The sequence below is a fragment of the Nicotiana tomentosiformis genome, chromosome 1 (assembly GCF_000390325.3).
Source record: "Nicotiana tomentosiformis chromosome 1, ASM39032v3, whole genome shotgun sequence".
NCBI lineage: Eukaryota > Viridiplantae > Streptophyta > Magnoliopsida > Solanales > Solanaceae > Nicotiana > Nicotiana tomentosiformis.
Window position 1 is genome coordinate 37,205,014 of NC_090812.1, and position 24,541 is coordinate 37,229,554.

General features: G+C 34.3%; 3 protein-coding genes across 3 annotated transcripts; all 3 read left to right on the forward strand.

The window, feature by feature from the left end:
• The first annotated feature begins 1,916 nt into the window (after positions 1 to 1,916).
• On the forward strand, positions 1,917 to 5,259 carry LOC138905788 (zinc finger BED domain-containing protein RICESLEEPER 2-like). The gene is made up of 4 exons (XM_070194306.1): positions 1,917 to 1,990; positions 4,117 to 4,616; positions 4,779 to 4,974; positions 5,085 to 5,259. Exons 1-4 carry the CDS (start codon positions 1,917 to 1,919, stop codon positions 5,257 to 5,259), a joined length of 945 nt encoding a protein of 314 aa, XP_070050407.1.
• Positions 5,260 to 5,295: 36 nt separating this feature from the next.
• On the forward strand, positions 5,296 to 7,590 carry LOC138905793 (uncharacterized). Its single transcript, XM_070194310.1, has 3 exons — positions 5,296 to 5,509; positions 6,886 to 7,055; positions 7,120 to 7,590. Exons 1-3 carry the CDS (start codon positions 5,296 to 5,298, stop codon positions 7,588 to 7,590), a joined length of 855 nt encoding a protein of 284 aa, XP_070050411.1.
• A 5,906-nt stretch (positions 7,591 to 13,496) lies between these two features.
• On the forward strand, positions 13,497 to 20,867 carry LOC104116092 (FLUCTUATING-LIGHT-ACCLIMATION protein 1, chloroplastic). The gene is made up of 6 exons (XM_009626888.4): positions 13,497 to 14,354; positions 15,013 to 15,115; positions 17,013 to 17,068; positions 19,274 to 19,438; positions 20,402 to 20,515; positions 20,600 to 20,867. Exons 1-6 carry the CDS (start codon positions 13,701 to 13,703, stop codon positions 20,690 to 20,692), a joined length of 1,185 nt encoding a protein of 394 aa, XP_009625183.1. The 5' UTR covers positions 13,497 to 13,700; the 3' UTR covers positions 20,693 to 20,867.
• Positions 20,868 to 24,541: the final 3,674 nt, after the last annotated feature.

Here is a 24,541-nt window from a genome sequence, read left to right on the forward strand (position 1 = left end):
TGGCACTTACTGGGTACCGTTGTGGTGTACTCATGCTTCTCTTCTGTATATGTTTTGTGTGCAGATCCATGTACTTCTTATTAGCCCCACTACTAGCTGAGAGTGCTTGTTGTTGTACGGAGACTTCAAGGTATATCTGTCACGTCCGCATACCTCGGAGCCCCCCTCTATTCTCTTCTATGTCATATACTTCCCGTATTTCTTTTATTAAACTCTAGTGTATAGAGATTCTAGTTTTCTTTTGTAGCTTGTAACTTATGATGTTCCGGATTTTGGAAAACTGTGTATGTCTAGTGTTTTGGTTATTGTATATGCCGAGCGGCATTATTATTGGTTATTCAGTATCTAATGCAGTTAGTTATTTAGTTTTGCTTCTATTATTATTATTTTTCCGTAATTTATTAGGCTTACCTAGTCGTAGAGACTAGGTGCCGTCACGACGTTATACAGAGGGAGTTTGGGTTGTGACAATAATTAATTAAATAATTAATTATTTAATTTTGACATAAAAATAATTTATTCTATTTTAATTAAGATCTTAATATTAGTTCATCTCTTGTTTTGAATATTTAATCTTAATTATAATTTTATCCACTATAAATTTTATTTTCAAAGAATAAAAGATTGATATGACATTTCATTTTTAGATTTTTATGTCTATAGAATCATTAGTGGTATTAACTCGTACCTACCAGCTTTTCCTGTTTCTCACACATTTATATTCTTAAATATTTTCTTAGTTGTTGTTTAATAATTGGATATTTTTTAATATTACATGGAAAATTGATTAAAAAAATATTATTTGAGTAAGAACATAATTCAAATATAATATAAAAATATATTATCGTGGGGGTATTTTTTTCTCAATTATAACTCTTTATGTAGTCCATTAAGAAAGTTTTCTTCTAGTTCTGCTTCTTACTCTTCCAATTCAGAAAGACTTGTCGGAAATCGCCGGTTGGATTGGTCCAACCAAGAAAGGCATGTGACTTTTGGGCATTAATATTTTTTTATTTGTTTTGGTATTTGACATTATAGAGTGGTAATGTATTGTCAATATGGCGGATTCTGATTAAATTGATTTTATTAAACCTTCCTACATATTTTTACTAATAATTTAATAAACAAATTTTATTAATTTTAAAATATTAAATATTAAAAATTAGCATAGAAGGTATTGTAGTCCAAAAAATAAGTTATTACATTTATGCCCTTTCCCTATGAGTTCTTCCGTTTAATATTTTAGGGTTATTTTGGTATATTAATATTGTATTTGTGTATTTATAATAATATAGGCTCTGCTTTTTTTCTAAATGGATTTGGACAATATAATTCATTCTCAAATTAAATTAGTAATAGGACATTATAACACGTTTTTAAATTAAATTAGTAATAAGATTTTTTAAGAAGTATATCTTAAAGTAATAGGATTACATGACTAAAGATATTTACTTGTTCAATTTTATATGAATTAGACTTACATGACTAAAGATATTTACTTGTTCAATTTTATATCTTAAGAGTGAGGCAGTAGCGATGTATGCAGTGAGAGAGAAGGGAGGAGATATCTAAAACCCTAGATTTTATATATACGATAGTATTGCCCTAACTTGGTTCTTGGCCCCGATTGTCCGGGTCGGTTCTTTTGATTTCCAATGCCCTAATTTGATTTCTTTTTGGAATCTTTACATAAAATAGCCTCATATTCATTATTTACTTTTTTTAGCTGGTACATATATATATATATATATATATTTATTATTATTTTTTTTTTTTGCTGGTACATATTAATTATACATGATTATAAGGAGAAGCACAGATGACTCAGTCATGAGGTGTGAGAGGTTAGCCTTGGGGTTAAGAGGAAGGGTAGAGGTAGGCCAGAGAAGTCTTGGGGATAAGTGATCATGCGGGACATGCCGCAACTTGAGCTGACCGAAGACATGACTCTTGATAGAAGGGTGCTGGAGGTTGAGGATTATGATATAAGGTTAGTGAGTAGCCGAGTATTTCTCCTTGTTTTCATTATTTCAATAGTATTAGTGTTAGTATGGTACTTCTTTTTCCTTAGTTTGCTATTATCGCATATCGTGTAGTGTTATTACTTGCCACAAGTACTTCCATAGTTTGCTATCACTACATACCTTTGTATTGTTGATACTTGCTATATGTACTTCTTTCGTAGTCTCTATTGCTATCTTGGTTTGAGCTTTCTAAATATATTATCTGCCCTTCTAGGGTAGGGATAAGGCTGCGTACATCCTCCCCTCCCCATACCCCACTTGTGGGATTATACTAGGTTGTTGTTATTGTTGTATACACATATTATACATAAATTATATTTACATTATATATCTATCAATTATTTTTAGTTCAAGTGGTTTGATCAACGACTATTTAAGTTAATTCTTCTTTTCAAAAGTTTAATTTTCTACTTTCTTTTGGTCATTTACAGTTTTGCACCAATCGTTTCAGACAATCCGATAATAAAAATATAGTTTTTGCCAAAATTATTGCATATCTTTGTGAATAGTCTAATTTTGTCTATCAAATATAACTCTTAGCATCTGACTTGCACGTGAAAGATGAAGAACCCCTAGTTTGATAATGCAAAACACTTTCTATAATCTCTTAAAATTTATTGTAATTTTAATTATTAACAATTATTACTTAGCTTTTGAATGACCTATCTTCTTTCTCGGTGCAAGTTAGCTTAACTTGTGCCTACCATGGGTAGGGGTGTTCAAAATCGAACCGAAACCGAAAATCGAACCGCAAAAATGGCTTAATGGCTTATTGGTATCGGGTTAAAGGTTTAACGGATGGGGAACAGATTGAATTTTTTTTATTAACGGCTTATCGGTTTGGGGACGGATTATTCAATTTTTTTAACGGATAATCCGTTAACCAGTTAAGAATATATATATATATAATATGTATATTAAATAAGTAATAAAAATCCCTTTCTTATCGTGGGCCGTGGCATTATACAAGCAAAAGTGTTAAAACTTAAAAGTGTTTCTTTACAGTTGTCCACTTGTCCAGTACCCTTCTTTACTAATACTCTATTAGGCACTCAGATTTGAGACATTAGAAAATAGAAACCCTAACATCTAAAAGTGTTAATTTCAGTATTACACCGAGCAGCCAGAGCAGCAAACTCATTGTCTCCCTCTCGCTAACTCGCCTCTCTATCTCGCCTCTCCCTCTCGCCAACTCGTCGTCTCGCCTCTCCCTGTTGTCATAGCCAGAGCCCAGAGCAGCAGATGGTAAGTTTCTTTTCTTGTTGAAATTCCAACCGTTGCCTTCTCTGCCTTGTACTGTTTTGAGATCAATTTTGACAGTTTTTGTTTAAATATCTGTTAAGGAAATGGTTATTTTCATTCCTTTTCTTTTCTTGTTGTAGTGACTCATAGCATGGCAGAAAATATACAAAGTGATAAGATGATGGATGAAAGTGGGGCTTCTAATTCAAATGCAATAAGCCAAACTGAAACAACGGAGTCAAATATAACCAAAAAAAGGAAAAAAAAAGTCTATTGTGTGGGATCATTTTACATAAATTATTACTTCCGAAGGGAGTACAAAAGCTAAATGTGACTATTGCTTTATTGAGTATTGTTTTAAGACCAAAGACGGTACGTCGACACTTCTTTCTCATATGTTTAAATGTCCTAAACTCTCTGCTATTGTTGATAAAAAACAATCAAATTTAGGTTTTCAATCTGTTCCGGGGGGTAGTCAGGGTGACGTAGCTGTTGTTACTTGGAAATTTGATCAAGAAGAGTGTAGGAAGGCGTTATGTCGTATGGTAATAGTTGATGAGCTTCCTTTCAGCTTTGTTGAGAAAGAAGGTTTTAGAGACTTTATGAAAGTGGCGCAACCTTATTTTCGGATCCCTTCCCGTAGTACTGTAACTAGGGATTGTTTTGATCTTTTTCATGAAGAAAAACAAAAGTTGAAGAGGTCTTTTATAGAAACGAAACAAAGAGTATGTATTACCACCGATACTTGGACTTCTATACAAAGAATCAATTATATGTGTATCACTGCCCATTGTATTGATATTGAATGGAATATGCATAAAAGAATAATTAATTTTTGCCCTATTGTTAGTCATAAAGGCGAAGATATGGCAAATGGTATTGGTAGATGCTTACGTGAGTGGGGGATAAATAAGATCTTCACTGTCACAGTTGATAATGCAAGCTCCAATGATGTGATAGTAAAAGAATTGTCTAAGCAATTAACAAAAATGGGAACTAATTTGATGAACGGTAATCACCTTCACGTGAGATGTATGGCTCACATCATGAATCTTGTGGTCCAGGATAGTTTAAAAGAATCTTCAGTGTCTATTGAACGTGTAAGGCATGCAGTGAGATATGTTAGGCAGTCTCCTGCGAGGTTGAAGAGGTTTCAAGAATGTTTTGATGATGAACAACTCAATTATAAAAAAACTTTGTGCTGGGATGTTCCAACTAGGTGGAATTCCACCTACTTGATATTGCGTAGGGCTGTTGAATTTGAAAGTACATTTTCACATTATGCATCTAGTGAAATTGGCCTAAGACATTATCTTGAGCATTCTTATATTGAAGTTGTAATTCCTACAGGTGAACTTTTGAGTAGTGATTGGGAGAATGTAAAAAGAATTATAAAGTTTCTTGAAATCTTCTATCTTCTTACTTTGAAAATATCTGGATCACATTATGTTACATCGAATATTTATTTTCTTGAAATTTGTGCGGTTGCTATTTATTTGAAGTAATTGATAGCAAATGAAGATACGGTTTTAAGTGAAATGGCAAAGAAGATGAAGGAAAAGTTTAATAAGTATTGGGGTGATCCAGGGAAAATGAACAAGATAATTTTTATCTCATGTATTTTGGATCCACGTTACAAGCTCGAGTCAGTTAGTTATGCACTTGTAAAGATGTTTGGTGAAGATCCGGGGCAACTATACAAGCAAAAGTGAAGAAGTACATGACTTCATTATTTTGTGAGTATGTAAAGTCCAGCTCAAAAGGTGTCGTGCTTGCTTCATCTTCAGATTGTTCTTCATTGGACACTTCTACTTTCAGGCTTTCTGACAGTCAAGTAAGCACCCAAAATACAGGATTTTTGGAATCAGTAATGCAAGATATAAAAAAATATAAAAGTGGGAGTGGAGGTGTGGATACTAAAACAGAGTTAGATAAATATTTTGGTGAAGAAACTGAGGATGACACTAAAGAATTTGATGTTCTTCTCTGGTGAAAATTGAACTCATCTAGATTTCCTGTTCTTGCGGAGATGGCTCGTGATGTATTAGCGGTTCCGGTTTCAAGCGTGGCATCCGAATGCGCGTTTAGTACGGGAGGGCGCCTTCTTGATTCATTTAGGAGTTCATTAACTCCTAAATTGGTGCAAGCTCTAGTGTGTCTTCAAGATTGGCTTCGAAATGAAAAATTAAAACAACTTGTTAGTGTTAAGGAAGATATTGATAAAATCGAGCAGCTTGAACAAGGTAATAATATTGCTACTATATTTGTTGTATATAAGTGTTGTGGATATGCTTATATTTATCACACGACTCATTATTTTAATTTGTTTTCTTCAGATTTAGCCAGCGATGGAAAAGACCCTTCCGTAATTGACGTGTAGTGTTAATATATCTGATAAGAATTCGAATTGTAATACAATGTTAATTAATATGTTAATATAATAACAACAAACATGAATTTTTAGATCAACAGCTTATATAATTCTACTAATTAGCTCAAATTTTCAGGTGTATTTGCAAACTCATTATGCCCTCAAGCTGTCATATTTCAAGCCTGCTACCATCTGAGTTATATAGTGCTAGGTTGTTGGATGTTAGCAGTTTGTTATTTCTTGAATGCTATTAATAATGCAAATGGTTCTACCATTGCAGAGTGATTCCAAAGACTCTTAGGTTGTTGTTTGAACTTTGAAGCTGCAGAAATTGAAGCACTGTAAGGCGTTAGTTGCAGCAGTTGTATTTTGTGGATGTCTCCAATTGTTATAGAGTTTATGTCTAAATTTCCATTTTATCTCTAGTTATATTCTGGACTCATTTTGACAAGTGGAATAGGCTAATTGCCATGTTAGAAAGTGTTAAGTGTTAATAGAATCTTCATTCATCATTATTATAAAACAGTTAAGATTTCAAGTGGTTATTATATATGGATAGTAAATTATTGATTAATAAGCATGCGTAAATATGTGTATAAAGTTTTGTACTATTTGTTATTTCTGTGTATGGATTAATCACGTACTAGCAAATAATGATTTAAGCATGTGTAAATTAAATATCTTTACAGCTTTACCTTTAGATATTTTTTATCTAGGTCTTTACATATTAAATTAGTATTGATATGATCTGTATGAAAATGGTATGTGCGTCATGTGCAATTGCATCCATTGCTCTAATATTTTGTAGTGAACTAAAAGCAGCGTCAGTGGGCACTAGCAGATTTCTCTAGTGTTTAGAGGTATTAATTTTGGTGTAACAACTAATAGGCTGTAACATGAAGGACCAAAATAGTCCTCTATAATACAGATTGAACTAGGCCGATAAACCGCCCGATAATAGCTAAACCGATATCAATTCGCCCGATATCTTATCGGGTGGCTAGCGGATTAATATATTTAAAAGCCGATAACCGATAAGCTGAACCGTTAAAAGTATATAACCGCCTAATCCGCCCGATAAGCAGCCCTAACCATGGGTAAGAGAGCTCGTATCTCATCTCATAAAGCTTTAATGGCGAGAGAATCAGTTGCTTCTCAAAGCAATGCTCGACGAGGAACAAAGGACAAAGTAGTTAGATAAAGAAACGCCGAGTGAAACGCAATTGAGCCCTAATTTCAATGGAACAGTAGCGAAAAGCAACGAGAATGAGAATCTCAAGCAAATCGAAGCAATTCAATTGTGGAATGAGGTGCAAGCCTCTATGACCAGTGATCAATCTGTACATGTGAACAATGGAAGAAAATCATGGGTTGATGAAATAGAAGAGGCGACAGAATTGCAGGGGAGGAAGAGCTCAGTATGGGACAACTTCGATATTACAAAAAATTTCAAATGTTGGGTACAAATTGGAGTATGTGCAGCCTAAATCTCACGGTGAGTCAGCTTTTGATGAAATTGAACTAGATGATATCAAAACAGAAGTAGAATATTGGGGGAATGCAGTTATTTGCTATGTCCTAGAGGCTCACCCTCAATTTTCAGTGATACAAGGTTACATTCAAAGGCTATGTGGTAAACTAAGTATTGATAGGATTGCAATGTTGAAAAATAGAGTAATTGTGGTACGATTTAACACAATAATGGGTAAGCAGGAGGTTATCGAAGGGAGTATCTACCATTTTGATAATAAGCCTTTTATTGTTAAGGCTTGGACACCTGAGCTAGAGTTCACACGAGAGGAATTACAAACTGTACCAATATGGATTAAATTGTCAGGTTTGGATTTCAAACATTGGAGCCCAAGGGGACTGAGTAAGATAGGAAGTTTGGTGGGTAAACCATTGATGGTAGATCAAAATACAGAGAGAAAGGAATGTGCTGAATTTTGCTAGATTACTAGTGGAAGTGGAAATTGGTGCTAAACTACTAGATGTGGTGAAGTTTAGGAATGAAAAGGGCAGAATAATAGAGCAGAGGGTAAGTTATGATTGGAAACCAACTCTATGTGCCCATGTGCTAAATATGGTCATGATGAGGTAGTATGTAGACTAAAAAAAAAGGTACCAACAAATGAGAATAATGATAAGCCAAATGGTAACACGTGAGGGAAAACAATCTCAAATGAAAAATGGTAAAAGGCATGAGGACCAGCAAGCTTCCACAAAAATAAAGGATACATTTCCTAGAACTACATCAAGCATACCACAACAGAATGAAGATAGAGATCAAAATGCAGCAAAGGAAAGAGGGGAGACATTAGGTTGGAAAACTCCACATAAGTTTGGCAAAAATATTCCAAAGCAGAATGTGCAACTGAAAAAATCTAATCCATTCTATATTTTGCACAAATATGAAACATTAAATAGGAAGGGATAGTAGGTGATAAGGTGGGTGGAATAACTATTCCATATAGTGTGAATGATTAGTTTATTAAGCTGGAATATTAGGGGGCTAAATGTCCCTAATAAGCAAATTGAGGCGAAACTCCTTTGTAATGAGGAAAAAGTAGGCTTGATTGGCCTGCTAGAAACCAAAATAAAAAAGGAGAAGATGGAGGGAATAACAGATAAATTGTTTACAGGGTGGCAATATATTACTAATTTGGACTGTCACTATAATGGGAGAATCTGGGTCACCTGGAGGCCAGATTACTACCAGATTGTGTTGAAATACAAGTCAACTCAGTTGATTACTTGCGAAGTGTTGAGTTTCCCACTCAAGTTATCCTTTGAGGTAATATTTTGTATATGCTTTTAATACAAAAGAGGAGAAAAAAAGTTTGTGGGAGGACCTAGTCATTCATAGGAGGACATGCACGAAGCCTTGGTTGGTTTTGGGGGACTTTAACTCAATACTGAGTGTTGAGGATAAAATTGGAGGAAACGAAGTGACTTTGGCTGATGTGGTAGATTTTAATAACTGTATAATTGTATGTGGCATGTTGGAACTCCCTGCACAGGGTAACAAATATACTTAGAGTGACAAACATGATGAGCAAAGAATATTTTCAAAAATTGACTGGATATTCATGAATGAAAAATGGTTTGACACTATGCCAGATTGTGCAGCCAGATTCTTTCCAGAAGAAAAAAGTGATAATTTCCCGGCCAAAGTGTTCTTAACCACTGATAGGCAGAGAGGCAAAAGATCTTTCCAATTTTGCAATGTGTGGTCTCAGCACTCACAATTCTTGTCTAGAGTTAGTGAAGGCTGGAACTAGCAAAATGTTTGCAGTAGTTAGGAAGTTGAAAGCACTAAAGAGAAAGCTAAAAGACTTGAATTTTTAGGATTTTCATAATATTATTACTGAAGCAAATGAGAATAAGATGATACTAAAACATGCAAAAGTCCAACTTCAAAGGAGCCCATCAAATCTAGAGTATCAACAAACAGAAAGTGAAGTTTATTACAGATTTATGCAATCTTCATATTTAGCTGAGATGTTTATACAACAAAGAAGCAAGGCAACACATATCAAGCTGGGTGATGACAATACCAGATACTTTTATTCGGTCATCAAGCATCGGAAGCTAAAGCAAACAACTATACAACTTAGAGACAACAGTGGCAATTGGCAAACTGACGTTGATACCATAGCTGGTATGTTTGTTAATTATTATGAAGAACTACTAGGGAGGAAACCCAATGGTAGGATACATGCAGTTAAATGGATATTAGATAATGGTCCGTTGATATCAGTGAATCAACAACTGGAGATAATGAAGGCATTTACTTAGAAAGGAGTTAAACATGTTGTGTTTTAAATTGACAACAATAAGAGCCCTGGTCCTGGTGGCTTTGGGAGTGTATTCTATAAATCAGCTTGGTCAATAATAGTAAGAAATGTTTCTAATGCTGTGTTGTAATTTTTCCAAACTGGAAAGATGTTGAGGCAAATAAACTCAACTAATATAGCATTATTTCCTAAGGTGAAAGTACTAGAAAATGCAACTCAATATAGACATATTGCTTGCCGTAATGTCATTTATAAAAGCATTTTCAAAATGATATGTGAGAGACTAAAACTAACAGTGCACCATATAGTGTGAGCTATCCAATCAGCTTTTGTTCAAGGTAAGTCTATGATGCACAATGTGCTAATTTGTAATGACCTGCCAAGGCATTACAACAGGAAAACATCTCCAAGATGCTTAATGAAGATAGATCTTAGGAAAGCCTATGACATGGTGAGCTGGAAAATCTTGGAGGAAGTATTGATAGGTTTTGGGTTCCCTGACAGATTCATACAATAGATTATGGTATATGTGACTACCACTATGTTCATAGTAAAGATAAATGGAGAAGGGCATGGCTACTTTGCAGGGAAAAGAGGATTGAGATAGGGAGATTCAATCTCTCATTTGTTATTTGTTTTAGTTATGGAATACCTCTCTAGAACTTTGAAGACTATCAGCAAGTTGCCTGATTTTAGATTCCATCCTATGTACAAAGAGTTATAGCTGACACACCTCATCTTCGCAGATGATCTGATAATTTTTTGTAAAGGTACTAAGAACTTAGTAAATAGAGTCATGGAAGCATTAGATCACTTCAGCAAAGTCTCGGGCATAATTGCCAATATGGAAAAATCTAGCTTGTTTCTAGCTGGAGTAGAAGAATGAGTGATGTGCATGTTGTTGGCAAATACAGGATTTGCACTGGGCACATTTCCTATCAGGTATTTAGGCTTACTTTTATCACCAAGAAAATAGAACACGATTGATTGCCAACTGGTGATAAGGAAGATCACACATATGATAATTGTCACCTGTTCTAAGTAGTTGTCCTAAGCGGGGGAGATTACAAATTGTTAATGTAGTGCTCTTTTCTATACATAGTTTCTGGGGGGATGTCTTTATTTTACCCCAAAGTGTATTAAAAGAGGTGGATAAATTGTGTAGAGAATATTTGTGGGGGAAGACTGAGGGTCAGAAGAAAGTAGCATTGGTTGCATGGGAGAAAGTCTGCCGCCCAAAGAAACTTGGAGGTCTGAATGTGAAAGGATGTAAAATATAGAACATGACATCAGTAGGAAAGTTATTGTGGCAATTGGTAATGAACAAAGAGTCCCTTTGGGTGCGATAGGTTCATGGTGTATACATAAAAGTTGATCATAATATTTGGACACATATGACTCCTATGGATAGTAGTTGGTATTGGAGGAAGTTAAACTCACTAAAAGGAGAGATGCAAGGATGGTATTCACAAGACAGATACAACCTAACTTCAGGAGGTAGCTACTCTATAACTAACAGTTATCTTGCTATGATAAATTAGCGACCACGTTTAGAGACAACAGACTTGGTATGGACTACTGTGGCTCTACCTCGATACAGATTTGTCATGTGGTTGGCAATTCAAGGGAGACTACTTACCAAAGACATGCTAATAGGGATGCAAATTCCTGTGGAAAACATAAATTGCACCTTATGCGAAGAGGAGCAACTGGAAACAAAGGAGCATTTGTTTGTCGACTGTGGCTGGATCAAAGCAGTTAGACAAAAGATCAACCAGTGGATAGGATAGTCTGTACAAGAAGGAGATTTCAAGCTGATGCTGGAAATGATAAAAGAAAGCACTGGAAGCAGTTTAAAAAAGAGGTGATAGCAGCAATCAATGGAGCAGTGATATACCACACCTGGAGAGCTCAGAATTTTAAAAATTTTCAAAGGAAAAATGTACATAGATTAGAGATAGTGACACAAATTAAGAGGAAAATTGCAGAGAGAGTAGATCATACGAGGATGTCAAAGAAAACCTATAGGTGTAGGAGTTTTATCTAACGGTTACTTTGTACCTAGATATTGTGGAGTTGGGCCTTGATTTGTGGTCAGATTAAGGTTGCCTTATAAAGTGTAATTGTTTTTTATGTCAATGGTAATTTTACATTGTTACCCAAAAAAAATAATTAATACTTAAGGCAGAATATTTTATTACTACTAAGTTTGACAGACACTATTCAATACACACCTAAATTTTCTAGTTCCCACGCTTTAGATCCCATTGGGACAATAATATGGTAAGCAATCCTCTTGGCATCCCTTGCTTATGCCATGTATGCTAGAGCTAATTCTCTAACCATATATCCTATTAATAACAAAATTGTTGGCTCAAATGTATTCAATTCTTTTAGATTATTTAGTTGTGCTATTATCGTATAATTACAATACTTATTCTCTTACTTTTTGAACTCTTAATATTCATCTTTCTCTTTTCATTTATAAGTTATTGCCGATGTATGTTATGGGTTATGGATATTCAAGCACCCATTACTTTTGGATCCACATACTATTATTTATACAGAAAAGCTAACAACTCATATAAATATATTACGTGAGCATTTATTTGCAATAATAATTTACAAATTAAAAATAGTTCAACACTCATAATTTAAAGATACTGAATTTGTGAGTGATTATGTGCGCGACATGTATATATAAACTATCGGTAAGATTAAAAGGTATATTCTTTTACATAGATGGAATAGGATGAACTAAACTATTCTTTCCACAATATTTAACATAACATCTCAAGCTATAACGGGTGTGTTTGGTACGAAGGAAAATATTTTCGTAAAATATTTTTTAAATTTTTCCATATTTGGTAGGCTTAAATATTTTGAAAAATATTTTTCTCATGAACTCATTTTCCTCCAATTAGAGGAAAGTGTTTTTCCTATAAGATAAGGAAAAATATTTTTCAAAACTCTTTCCCAACCTCCCCCATTCCCTATCCCCACCAACTCCTACCACCCCCACCCAATTTTTTTCACCCCAACTCCACCCACCCCAATCCCTACCCCAACCTCGCCACACCCACCCCACCCTAAATAATAAATAATATTAATAGTACTTTCTTTTCATGTTATAGATAGAGTATTTTTTTTTCATTTCAACAAATGAGTATTTTCTTTTCACGATTTTTTTTTATTTTAACAAAAAATTACTTTATTTTCATTGTGTAGTAAAAATATTTTCTTTCATTTCAACAAATGATGTAGTAAAAAATATTTTCTTTCATTTCAACAAAACAATGTAGTAAAAAGTATTTTTTTTTATTGCAACAAAAAGAGTATTTATTTTTCATGATGTAGAAAAAGTATTTTATTTCATTTCAACAAAATAAATACTTTATTTTCGTGTTGTAGAAATAGTACTTTCTTTTTCAACAAAAAAAAGAGATTTATTTTTAGTTATGGAGCACAAATTTTAACGTTGTTTTTGCGTAAAAAAGTAAAGCAACGCATTAATTCCTTTGGGTTTGTATGAATTTTTAAAAGAATAATTAAATTTTTGAAGAAAATAAAGTTATGAAAATGTTGAGTATTTGGGTTGGTTTTGGGTTTGGGGGGGGGGGGGGGATGAGCACAAGGAAACTAAGGGACTTGGGAGAATACGTGAGGAGAGTAGTATAAAATATTATTTTCCTAAAAAATATTTTTTACTTTCTAACCAAACACTAGAAAATATTTTTCGAAAAAAGGTTTTCACTTACCCATCAAACATGAAAAAATAAGCGATAAAACATCTCATTTTACATGTACCAAACACACCCAACATCTATTCCATTTTTATGTAAAGCAAACGATTACAATCTTTAAAAAGCTTTTATCAAGAATTTAAGTTATAAGCTGTTTTTACATTACACGCAAAAGATTAAATTTACAACAAAATATACACACCCGCAATTGCTACGTTTCATAATTATATTTATGCGAATTTAACATTTCTTCATTTTACAGGCTCAAAATTCAAGTGAAAACAACCACCAGCTTAAGAGATGAGGTTCTCTCGTTCAGACCCCGCAACCCCAACACGTTGGTCTAAAACTCACCATTCTTTCTCCTTCCCTTGGGCCACCCCCTAGATTTCCTTCTTCTGGTTTTCATTGCACACACTTCTCTTTCACCCCCGCAAAAAAATATCTAATTCAAACAAACTCTGAACCAACACAAAATTCTCTCTTAATTATTCCCCTGCAATTCAACAAAATTAGCTCATTCATGGCCACTGTTCCATTCTTGGCTGAGTCAAACCTCAAATGGAACCCTTTGTTTTATAATCCAAACCCAATACAGTATACCCGTTTCCTCCATTATCAAAAGCTTACACCCTCAAGACTCTCCAAACCCTCCAAGCTGACCGTCAAATGCTTCTTCAAGAACAATAAAAATGGTAACTATAATGATAAAAACGGGTTAGAATTGAAAAACGAAGAAACCCCATTTGATAAAGTTGTTAAAACTGTAATGAAAGCCATCAAAGCATTGCAGAAGCCAGCTGTAGCGGCTGTATTGGTGGGGTTGTTATTGATGTATGATCCAAATTCAGCATTGGCTGCTTCTGGTGGGAGAATTGGTGGCAAGTCATTCTCTTCTTCGCGGGGTTCTTCATCTTCGTCGAGGGGGTATTCTACGAGGAGAGCAGAGCCTAGTTTTTCGTATTCAGTTCCGTATTATGCGCCTTCTCCTTTTGGGTTTGGTGGTGGTGGTGGGGTTTATGTTGGCCCAGCTGTTGGTTTTGGGTTTGGGTCCAGTGCCTTTCTTATCATGATGGGTTTTGCTGCTTTTGTTTTGGTTTCTGGGTTTCTCTCTGATCGGTCCGAGGGGGGCAGTGTGCTTACTGCTACTGACAAAACTAGTGTTCTCAAGCTTCAGGTAATTAGCTGAACTGATTACATAAAAAGCATTTTCATCTTCATGATTAATATTAGTGGTTATTGTAAAAGAGCACAAATTTCATGTAAAAGTGTTGAAAAACATTATTTTTCATAGGTTACTTTAAGATTTGCTTTCCTTTGGTTGGTTATAGTTTTAGTGAAGTTATTAAGTAGTAATTATTCTTGCCTAGTTTAGTGGTGAAAAGTTGTTTGCTTTAGTTCTTGACATTTGGGTGATTGGTCAGTTTACTTATATGTGCAATGAAGAAGAAGTTGAATTGGGATGGTTGTTTTGAGCTTTGAGTTGCTCTTGAATTCTATGGAGAAATTTGAGATTAGTGATAGGTGTAACTCTGCACTGGGAAGGTTATTGGTAACGGCATAATGATGTAATGCTATATCCAATGAAGTAAAGAAGGAATATCTGCAGTACCTGGTTCAGCGTATCCACTGTTAAATTCCTCAGACATGCTTATGATGACCTTGGTATCTAAGGTTCTTGTAGCGAGATTGAGTACTATTGATTCAGTATGTTGAGCTCTTGTCATAGTGCTCTGTTGTTGCCATTTTTCTGAAAATTTTGTTTGCCTTGCATTTGCATTGTTCTTACAATTTCTTCTCTAGTGTTTAACTGCCTTTTCTCCTTTTTCCTGAAGGTTGGGTTGTTGGGCTTGGGTAGATCACTCCAAAAGGATCTCAACCGGATTGCAGAAGTGGCAGATACATCCACATCGGAGGGTTTAAGCTATGTGTTGACAGGTAAAACTTATTTGTGCAGATTGAAGCCCAAAAAAAGATATTTTAAACTATAGTATGTGTGCAAATATAGGAATGACGACTAGTTCCCATCTTTATGTTACCAATATTCTATCTAAATTTTTCTTATTGATGAAGAAATTTGAAAGTATCTTTGCTAATGCTGTTGAATTTGTCCAACATGTCTTCTCCCCCTTCCTCACCTCACCCTTTCCCAAAAGGGAAAGAAGAGAAGAAACGAATAATACAACACCTGTGCCTCAATTTGAACTAGTTGGGCTTGCTAAATGAATCCCTGTATCTATTCCAGCCCATTTGGGGCTGTTCCATTGCAATACTTGATAATAACTTTTCTTTAAAGACAAATTAGAGGATCAAAAAAAGGGATTCTGTTAATCTCACATTTATATCTATACTGACATACAACTATAAGCCCCTAGTCAAGTTCTTTTGTTATGATTAGAAAGAAGTCTAATCAAATAAAAAAGATTCTTCGCAAAATCGGACCTAATGTTAGAGTACAAACAAGGACTAAACCTTAATATGGACTAGTTGGTATCACTTATTTGGATACTTTGTTCTCATTGTGTTTTGTACTTTGTTAAGTCTGCATTAATTTCAAGAAATTGTAGGTTTTTTGGGATAGCTTCCGTCTGTATTTTTAGGTCTACTTGGCCCTCTTCTAACACCTTCAATCATCCTAATTTCACACCTATGTTGTTGCATTCAGATGTCTAAGTTGGACATTACGGGACCATCTCAAGCCATTGTCTGTGATTGTATTCTCTACGTTTCCTCCTTTCACCTTCTATCGCTTGTAATTATTTATAGTTGTGTCTAACCTTGTTTATGACTACACATCTATCTCAAAATTCACATTTTTACAACACTCATCTTGTGGATATATTAGGACATAGAGGTCCAATGTTTACTTACATATAACATTCTTGGTCTTCCAAACTTTATATAGAACTTACATTTTACTTTGATAGGTATCCTGTCATCGCATGACACTATTGTAGCTTTCCATTTAAGTCATCCTATCTCATTTTTTTTTATCATATCTTCATCTATTGTGTCATTCTCCTGAAGAACTGAGCGTAGATATCTGAACTGTTTGTATTTAGGCGGTAATCCTGTCAGATCTTACTTCAACTTCATTCTTCTTAGGCAGGCTAAACTTGTAATGTGTATATTCTGTCTTACTTCTCCTTATCCTCAGATCCTTACTCTTTAGAGCATAACTCAAACTTTTGGGTGACTCTTTTAATAGCTTCGTCGATTAACACAATATTGTTTGCAAATAGCATGCACTAAAGGACAATCTTGAATACTATTGGTTAGCTCATCCATAATTAGGGTGGTGTAAGCTCACGGTTATGGAGTACATAGATTTCTTCCCATGGTTCTCTTACACTTGTGACGGTTCCTTCACACATATCCTTTATAGCATTTATATTTGATACAATTTCTTTCTTTCGTATCATCCACCAAAAAGGAAAAAAGCCTTTATCTTTCCATGAATCCTGGACTTTATAATCTGCTATTATGGGGGTAGTAGATTATTTGAGTGAAAATAACTTCCCTACATTGGATTTCTCAGTATTTTCATTCCAATTCCTTATTAGGTCGAGAAAAACTTTTTTTTTTTAAATTTTTTATTTTACAACGGTGTTGTCCAGAAAAGACTTACTTTTTTTTTCCCTTCAAGATTTAATCTGACGGTGTTACAACCGTAGGGATTGGTTTAAATTTTGGCTTCAATCCTTTTATTTCTTGTTGAAATTGCTTACACCTTCTAATCTAAAGACTAGAAATTTGGCTATATTTTTCTATTGGTGTCCTGTGGGATTATTTATTTCTTACATAAGCTGATCGATTTTGGGTTTCCGTGTTGCAGAGACAACATTAGCTTTGCTTCGACACCCTGATTATTGCATCTCAGCTTATTCATCTGTGAGTAAAAGCAATACTTCCTTTATGCTGCTTTCTGCTGTTCGATGTGGTTTTAAATTGTGGTAGTGACATAACAATGAACTTTTGTCCCTTTTTTTCTCTGCAACAGCATCAGTTCCCTTTGTTCTTTTCTCATTTTTGCTCCTGATTTTGATCGAGTCAGACTTGAATTTATGATAGTTTTACTTTTTAAATCAGCTAAAAATTAAAATCCGTAAAACTGGTTTTAAAGTGAAGTTTGGGGCCTGTCCATTTAAAAATTGAATGAATGGGTTCTAAGTAAAACGGTCAAATTATATGTCTCTTTTCTGACACCAATTCTTAATTTTTGGAAGATGAAATTTTCTTATTTCGAAACTACAGAAAAAGTACTATATGGAAAAGCTGTTATCTAGAAAAATGTTTGACTCTTCATATAATAATGTTGTCATGCACTATTATCAAGTCCAATAAAATCTCGGTTTATGATCTTGTATTGGTAGAGCTCAGATTTTTGTAAAGAACAACGAGACTTTGTGCACTCTCTTGTTTCTTGATTGATATCCTTTACTGAGCTCGTTCTGCCATCTCTGTCACCTAGCCCTCCTCTCCTTTTTGTGGAAGAGAGACTTAAAAATCTCATAATCATGGAACTGCTAAAAAACCATGTCCTTAATTTGCATAAGGAGGTACTTTCAATGTACAAATGTCAAAATCCTGTCAGCTATATATTATGTCCAAATCAGAAGCAAAGTCACAAAGAATATCATCCAGTTCAGAACGGTGAGTGGAAGATAAGATTTTAGCCTATTAATGTGTGCGGTGCGGATTCCAGAAGACTCCTCGGGGCTTCTTGCATCTCTGGTTTGATTGATACTAGGGTGGGCGGGCAACCAAAATCTGGTTACTAGTCTTCAATATCGAGATGCATAGAGACATGGGATGATTATGATGAACTAATAAAAGCATTAGAAGTATGCTTTAGTTGGCTAGGGAGAATACAGTTCTTTACTCTCTTAGTTTCTGGACAGATAATTTCAGTAGTCCAACCTAAAATGTGAGAGAAATCATGATATCGTGGATGAGCTCCTAATTATTTCATCTACTGCCATTGATTCTATCAGAAGTAGACTGGTATTCATCCCTTGCATCTTTGAGAAACCTTGTAATCATGGTTGCGTCCTTCTAGTTTCATCATATTGGTGCTTGTTTCTTCGGTGTATCCTTCTGCTGAGTACAATTCTGATACATTTATCAGAATTTCACGATATTTGAGTCCCTCTCATTTCTAGTTGCAATATTTTGCTTTTGTTTCATAACTTGTGAAAAAGAATCATAATCCTTATATGAACAAGCTTTTATCACGCCCAAGACTTCTTATTTTTAGTGCATATATGCTGCTATATTTACCTACGCATTAGCCGTGCAAGATAGAAAACTTAATACCTTAATATTCTAGTTTTTTGCGAAATGTACAAATGCAATGAAGTAACTCCTGTATGAATTATTTTAAGATCTCATATTTCCTTCGACTTCCGGACTATACATATGCTGAACTGTATAGGTCTGGTCCAAGCATCGACATTTATCAAGTACCTTGACTGTGCTATTCTAGAACTGCTCTGCGCTGCAGCACCAGTGTCTGAGAAGAATTAGGGGGAAGTTTATAATGACCAAAGCAGTAAGGATGGAATAAGCATAGACTTTTGGTTCTCTCTTATAATAATCATGATTGGCGAAGGTTTTTGCTGTCTTGAGGGATCACAGTTCTTTCTCAGTATTTGGTTGACGATCTGTGTTATTAATTTGATTTCTGGATCAGTGATTATTTTTTCTTCAGCTAGGCTAGAAGATCCTTCTAGTTCCTTTTAGATATTTGGAGCTAGTCTTTTTTTAATCGGTAGTATTTGGAGCTAGTTTTCGTGAAAGTGTGTCTGGTTTTGTTACATAAAGGGGGAAAAAGCTGCTTCATCTTAATTTTATAGATCAGAACTGATCGTTTTGCTATAATTTGGGGAATATTGGTAACAGTAAATTGCTGTCTTTTAATGATCTTTATTTTTGGATCCAAACACGATATATTAGGTGGGTTTCCAGTCTGTTAAGTTTCTTAAGTATCTTTGTTTGTTGTCTCTCTCCACTTTGGCAGTTTCACACCTATGCATATCAGGAAGGTCTCTCACATTTTTCCTTCCACTAAGTATATTTGTTGTGTCTGCCATGCAGGTTGATGTCAAGAGGAGCATGGAAGAAGGCGAGAACCGATTCAATCAACTTTCCATTGAGGAACGTGGTAAATTTGATGAAGAGACACTTGTGAATGTGAACAACATTAAACGGAAAAGCTCTATGAGCCAGAGGGCAAATGGATTTAGCAATGAATACATAGTGGTAAGGATGACCTTGTATAGCCTTTCCATTTTAATTTTATAGGTATTTTTGGGCTGAATTGTGGAAAATGGGAAGGCCTGCTTTGGCTTATGTGGCTTCCTAAGTTCCATTAGGGAAAGCTTAAAGCTTTCTAAATGTCGGAAGGTCTTATCTTAGTGTTGTTGGTATTAGGACTATAGGGTTAAGTTTCGATAGCACTACAACATCCTCCCTACCTCCAAAGGAAGATTGAGAATAACATAAGTTAGATTATAAAGAAGTGTGCTATAAGATTTTCTGTATAGGCATCTCTGAATTGGATAGAGATGTAGGTCTTTAACCTTATCTGTTGTGATTTCTTTATTTCCTTTTAATATGACTGGTTCTTTTCCCCTTCATCATCGCTGCATGACACTTGCCAAGTTATCTTTTGGTAGATGTTGCATGAAGAGAATACTCGTTTATTTGCTTAGTGAAAAATATTTCGAGCGCAAAGATTCTTCCATTTTATCTACTGAAAGAAGTTTCCTCTTATACTTGATGTTTGCTGCTGACTAGTGTAAAAACTCTTCTGTAGTTTGCAGGTCGTTGGAAAATAATGATTTAACAATTAAAGAAAACATGGATCGTAAATGAATTATCTTTGTTTAGATATATCTTTGTTTCTTATTTAGGGCATAATGATATGTCAAGGTGGACTTTTGTTGATCTGGATGCCGCTCTCGAGAAGAAAAAACTGAGATCTCTGCATTTGATGTGAAAGACAAATGTCTACCTTCAATATTTTCAAGAGGATCTATACACTGCAATGGATTTATTGTTCTATCATTTAATTGCTGTTTTAGTTTCTATATCGCTTTCATTTTCTTCTGGAGTCAAATTTTCGCCATTGGCTTTATACACTAATGATCCATCCTTTAGTTGAATATATCTGATGTTCTCTTTCCACGATGATTATTCTTTTCTGCATTTGTGCAATTTCAGGTTACAATCTTGGTAGCTGCTGAAGGCGTTTATAAATTGCCTACTATTAATGGAAGTGGAGACTTGAAAGAAGCCTTGCAAAAGATTGCGTCCATTCCTTCCAGTAGAACGCTAGTAAGCAAACGAAATGGTCAACCAGAAGCAACAAGTTTTCTGCTACTTCTAGTTTTTTTTATTTTTGATATTTACTTGTTGCAGGCAGTTGAGATTTTATGGACCCCACAGAACGAAAACGACACATTATCAGAACGAGAACTCCTTGAGGATTACCCTCTCTTGCGGCCTCTGTAAGAAAACTGGGATTTCATGCTTTTCTTTTACTTTCTAAAGATCATATAGCCTGCTGTCAACCCCTTTTTGTTATATCTTCATGTATATAGCTCGATAATATTTGTGTAAGAATGAGGTAAATCTTCCTAAATGTACTAGTAAAGTTGTTTATATAAATAGACCAGTTTCTCCTTGAGTTCCTCAGCAATCACTACTTCCACAATTCACCCCTAAAACTCTTCTCCACCCCTCAAAAGAAAAGAGAAGCCAAGTGAAATACATGTCCTTTCAGGATTTTAAAGGTGATATAGTGGCACTGTGGAGCTGCACTTGATCAGCATTACCTTTTGCATATTTTGTTAATTAAATATGGAAGATATATTTGCTAGGAGCCTTGGAGCAACGGTAAAGTTGCCTCCGTGTGACCTAAGGTCATAGGTTGGAGCCGTAGAATCAGCCACGGATGCTTGTATTAGGGTAGACCGACTACATCACATCCCTCGAGGTGTGACCCTTCTCCGGATCCTGTGCGTGAATTCGTGCACCGGGCCTCTTTTTAGATTTGCTTGACATAAGAATTATCTCATTGTTTTACCTTTATGATTTTCGCTTTTTTCGGCTTTGAACTATGAATCTTCAAATCACATTATTATTGGATATAATCTTTTAGAGCTGTCACATCCAATTAGTGGACTTGCCAGGTAAGATGAGGTAGTGATATTTGATGGGATTCTTGAAATCAAAATTAGATTGAGATTTGCTATTTTACCGGTCTCTATCACTTCTTTTGTAAGATACATCAGTACAACTGTAATTAGACGGTCACTTGGAGAGATTTTTTTCTTAAATGACCGAGAAATCCTTGTTTGAAACTCGGTGGATAATGGGTTTGTTTCTCTGCTCTTAGTCACTTAAATATCAAGTTTTTGTATTTGTGTCAAAATCACTCGCAGGTTGTTGCTTTTGTATAGGACAGAGCACCAATCGTTCACTCGACTATTTTTTTTTCTTCTTCCTCAAGGATTATCTTAGTCAGGTCCTAATAATTGACTACAATACAACTTTAGAAGAAAGATAACAAGGTTGCAAACCAAACGATTGGTGCTCTGTCCTATATAAATTATGGTGTTGGCCACTTCAAGTATTAACTCAACTAACATAAGAGGCACGCACACAAAGAAATATAAGTTCATTACAATTACTATTCTAATGGCATGGTCGGGACTCGGGATCACTTTAGTCTTAACTCTCTCATATATCAGCTCTAAGTGTTTGTGTTTTGCTTAAACTAATGGATCTGTGTAATAGTCGAATAGGATGAAAATCAAAGCAATTAGCAATGTATGTAGGAGAAAGTGCACATGGAAGTGCTTGATCATGTTTCATTGGAATATTTAATTTTTCATCTATCTATATTATTATTATTATTTCTTTACAGTAAGAGTACAATTTGAGTATCCTAGGACTATTGGAATCCAATGCAAATTTTCTAATGTGTTGGACTAGTCCACTTGAAGAAAGCCACATTTTTCTAGCTATCATATTATTACAATTATTATCATAACTATCATTATTGTTATAGCTAATAACTTATTCTTATTATTGTTATTACTATATATTCTATACAAGTAGGATAAATATTTCCACATTGTAATTATCTTAATTGTTATTAGATCATTTAAAGGAACTTTTGGAAGTGGAAGGTTGATATGCTGTATTGGGATCTGGGGAGGGTAGTGTGTACGCAGACCTTATCCCTACCATGAGATAGAGATGTTGTTTCCAATAGACCCTCGGCATCCTTCTCTCCAAGAACTCGCCACCTTACTCTTGGGGTGATTCGAACTCACAACCTCTTGGTTGGAAGTGGAGGTTGCTTACCATCAGAGCAACCCCTCTTCTCTACCATTAGACCTATGTATATATGTATATTTTTATATAAAGTTTCTAAAATTTTATGGTACATATTAGTCGTTTATATTTTTAGACTAGTTTTTTGCTATTATAATAATCTAATTCTTTGCCTTTACATTCTAGTTTGTTTGATAGTTTTTTTTTTGATAAGTACAAGAATTTATTTCATGTTAAAAATAAACGATTTTAATTGAGTACTTAAATTATTCATCACTAGTATTTGATTCAATTATCATCAATATATCTTGGTAAATGATAGATTTCTCTAAAAATAATTGGTTTTTATAGTGTTACGTTGAAAATGTAGTCGCCGAAATATGTGTTTGGTAGTGTATGTCTCATATTTAAGAATTTTTTTGATAAATAGCCGAAAAACCCGAAAAACCGACAAAAATCAACAAAAGCCGAATCCATAAAAAACTAACTTAATTGGTTTGATTTGGTTCCAATATTTAAAGAACCGACTTACTTGATTTGGTTTCTTTTTAGGAAAAACCCGATTCAAACCGAACCATGAACACCCCTAAGTAATTAAATTGCTTTTTTGGATATAAACAAAGATCAGAAACCGATAAAGAATATTATGTAACGATCATTTATCTTCTTTTTTCCCTCCAACTTCCCCCCCCCCCCCCCCCCCTCTTTTTTCTCAAAAGAGTTGAAATCTGTAAGTACGGATGGAATTCAAGAAGCACACTAATTAATACCAATAGTTAGTAGGAAAATTTTCAATCATCTGTCCATAATGACGAATTAACCTTTTATTCTTGGACAAAAAATCGAAAATTAAAGATAGTGCGTGGCAAAAAAAAAAATGGTGGTTGATAAGATTAATGAAAAGCTATTGAGTTAGTGGAAATTAAGGATAAGGATTTTGAAAATGATTGAAAATTTTTCTTCTCATGTTTTTACACTTTATTAATAAAGTTAAATTTGTTGACGAAGATGTGTATTTGCCTAAAGGGAATTCATCAGCTACCTTTATTCTCACTTTTAATTTTACTCAAGAAGATACAGTCAACTATTCGTGCTTTCAAGTTTGGCAATACTCCATATTAATTGACTTTAACTTCCTTACTAGAGAAATTACCCCTTTTTTGTTATAAAAGAATGTGTGTGGTGGATTATCTAAGTAGAATTCAAGCATTTTCTATTAAATAAAAAGATGAGTAAATTACACTTAATATCCTTATTTTTAAAGTTCGAAAAAAAATTACCTCTTCATTTTTTGAATGAGATTGATAACCCATTAAACAACATTTTCTGGTTGTTACTTCTTTTTTATTTTGCTATTATTTAAAGTTTGACAATCATAAGAATATTTTTCAGTAAGAATTGAGTTTATGAATGGAGTATGTTTCGTGGAAAAAATATGAGTAGCTTAAATTGTGATGATTAAGAAGTCAATATATTAACTTGTCTTCTAAAATCTAAAGGGATCATCAATAATATCTTGATCAATCAAGGAAAACAAAGGAGAAAAAGAAAAATGGAGAAAAAGAACGTAACTTTTATTTATCATTGTGGCATTATTAGGGTATTAATTAAATATCTCATCAAATATTTGTGCGCTTTTATGTGATGAAAAGTGCTTGCCACCGAATTCAGATTATAAGACCTTTTTGTGTTACTTTTATTCTTTGGGTCAAACTTAAGTACTTAATTAAGTTCAATATGAGTTAGGTTGTTAACTTGTTGCATGCCGAGGGAAAACAAGAGAGACATATAATAACAATAATAATATATCCAGTGTATTCTTACATTATAGGATAGAAAAATAATATATCCGGTGTATTCTGATATTATAGGATAGAAAAATAATATATCCAGTGTATTCTTACATTATAGGATAGAAAAATAATCATTTATGTGTCAATTTACATAAACAACGATACAAATCAACAGTGTTTGTTGAGTTGGAGGAAAAAAGGGCAAATATATGATACTAATTTAACA

Bases quoted from the DNA above. Each gene is read 5' to 3' on its own strand.
- LOC138905788 (XM_070194306.1), top strand. From the start codon at position 1,917: ATGCCGCAACTTGAGCTGACCGAAGACATGACTCTTGATAGAAGGGTG. The intron at 1,991-4,116 runs GTTAGTGAGTAG...CCCTATTGTTAG, and splicing joins GTTGAGGATTATGATATAAG to TCATAAAGGCGAAGATATGG. The intron at 4,617-4,778 runs GTGAACTTTTGA...AGTAATTGATAG, and splicing joins TGAAGTTGTAATTCCTACAG to CAAATGAAGATACGGTTTTA.
- LOC138905793 (XM_070194310.1), top strand. From the start codon at position 5,296: ATGGCTCGTGATGTATTAGCGGTTCCGGTTTCAAGCGTGGCATCCGAA. The intron at 5,510-6,885 runs GTAATAATATTG...TCAATGGAACAG, and splicing joins AATCGAGCAGCTTGAACAAG to TAGCGAAAAGCAACGAGAAT. The intron at 7,056-7,119 runs GTATGGGACAAC...GAGTATGTGCAG, and splicing joins TGCAGGGGAGGAAGAGCTCA to CCTAAATCTCACGGTGAGTC.
- LOC104116092 (XM_009626888.4), top strand. From the start codon at position 13,701: ATGGCCACTGTTCCATTCTTGGCTGAGTCAAACCTCAAATGGAACCCT. The intron at 17,069-19,273 runs GTGAGTAAAAGC...TCTGCCATGCAG, and splicing joins GCATCTCAGCTTATTCATCT to GTTGATGTCAAGAGGAGCAT. The intron at 19,439-20,401 runs GTAAGGATGACC...GTGCAATTTCAG, and splicing joins TTAGCAATGAATACATAGTG to GTTACAATCTTGGTAGCTGC.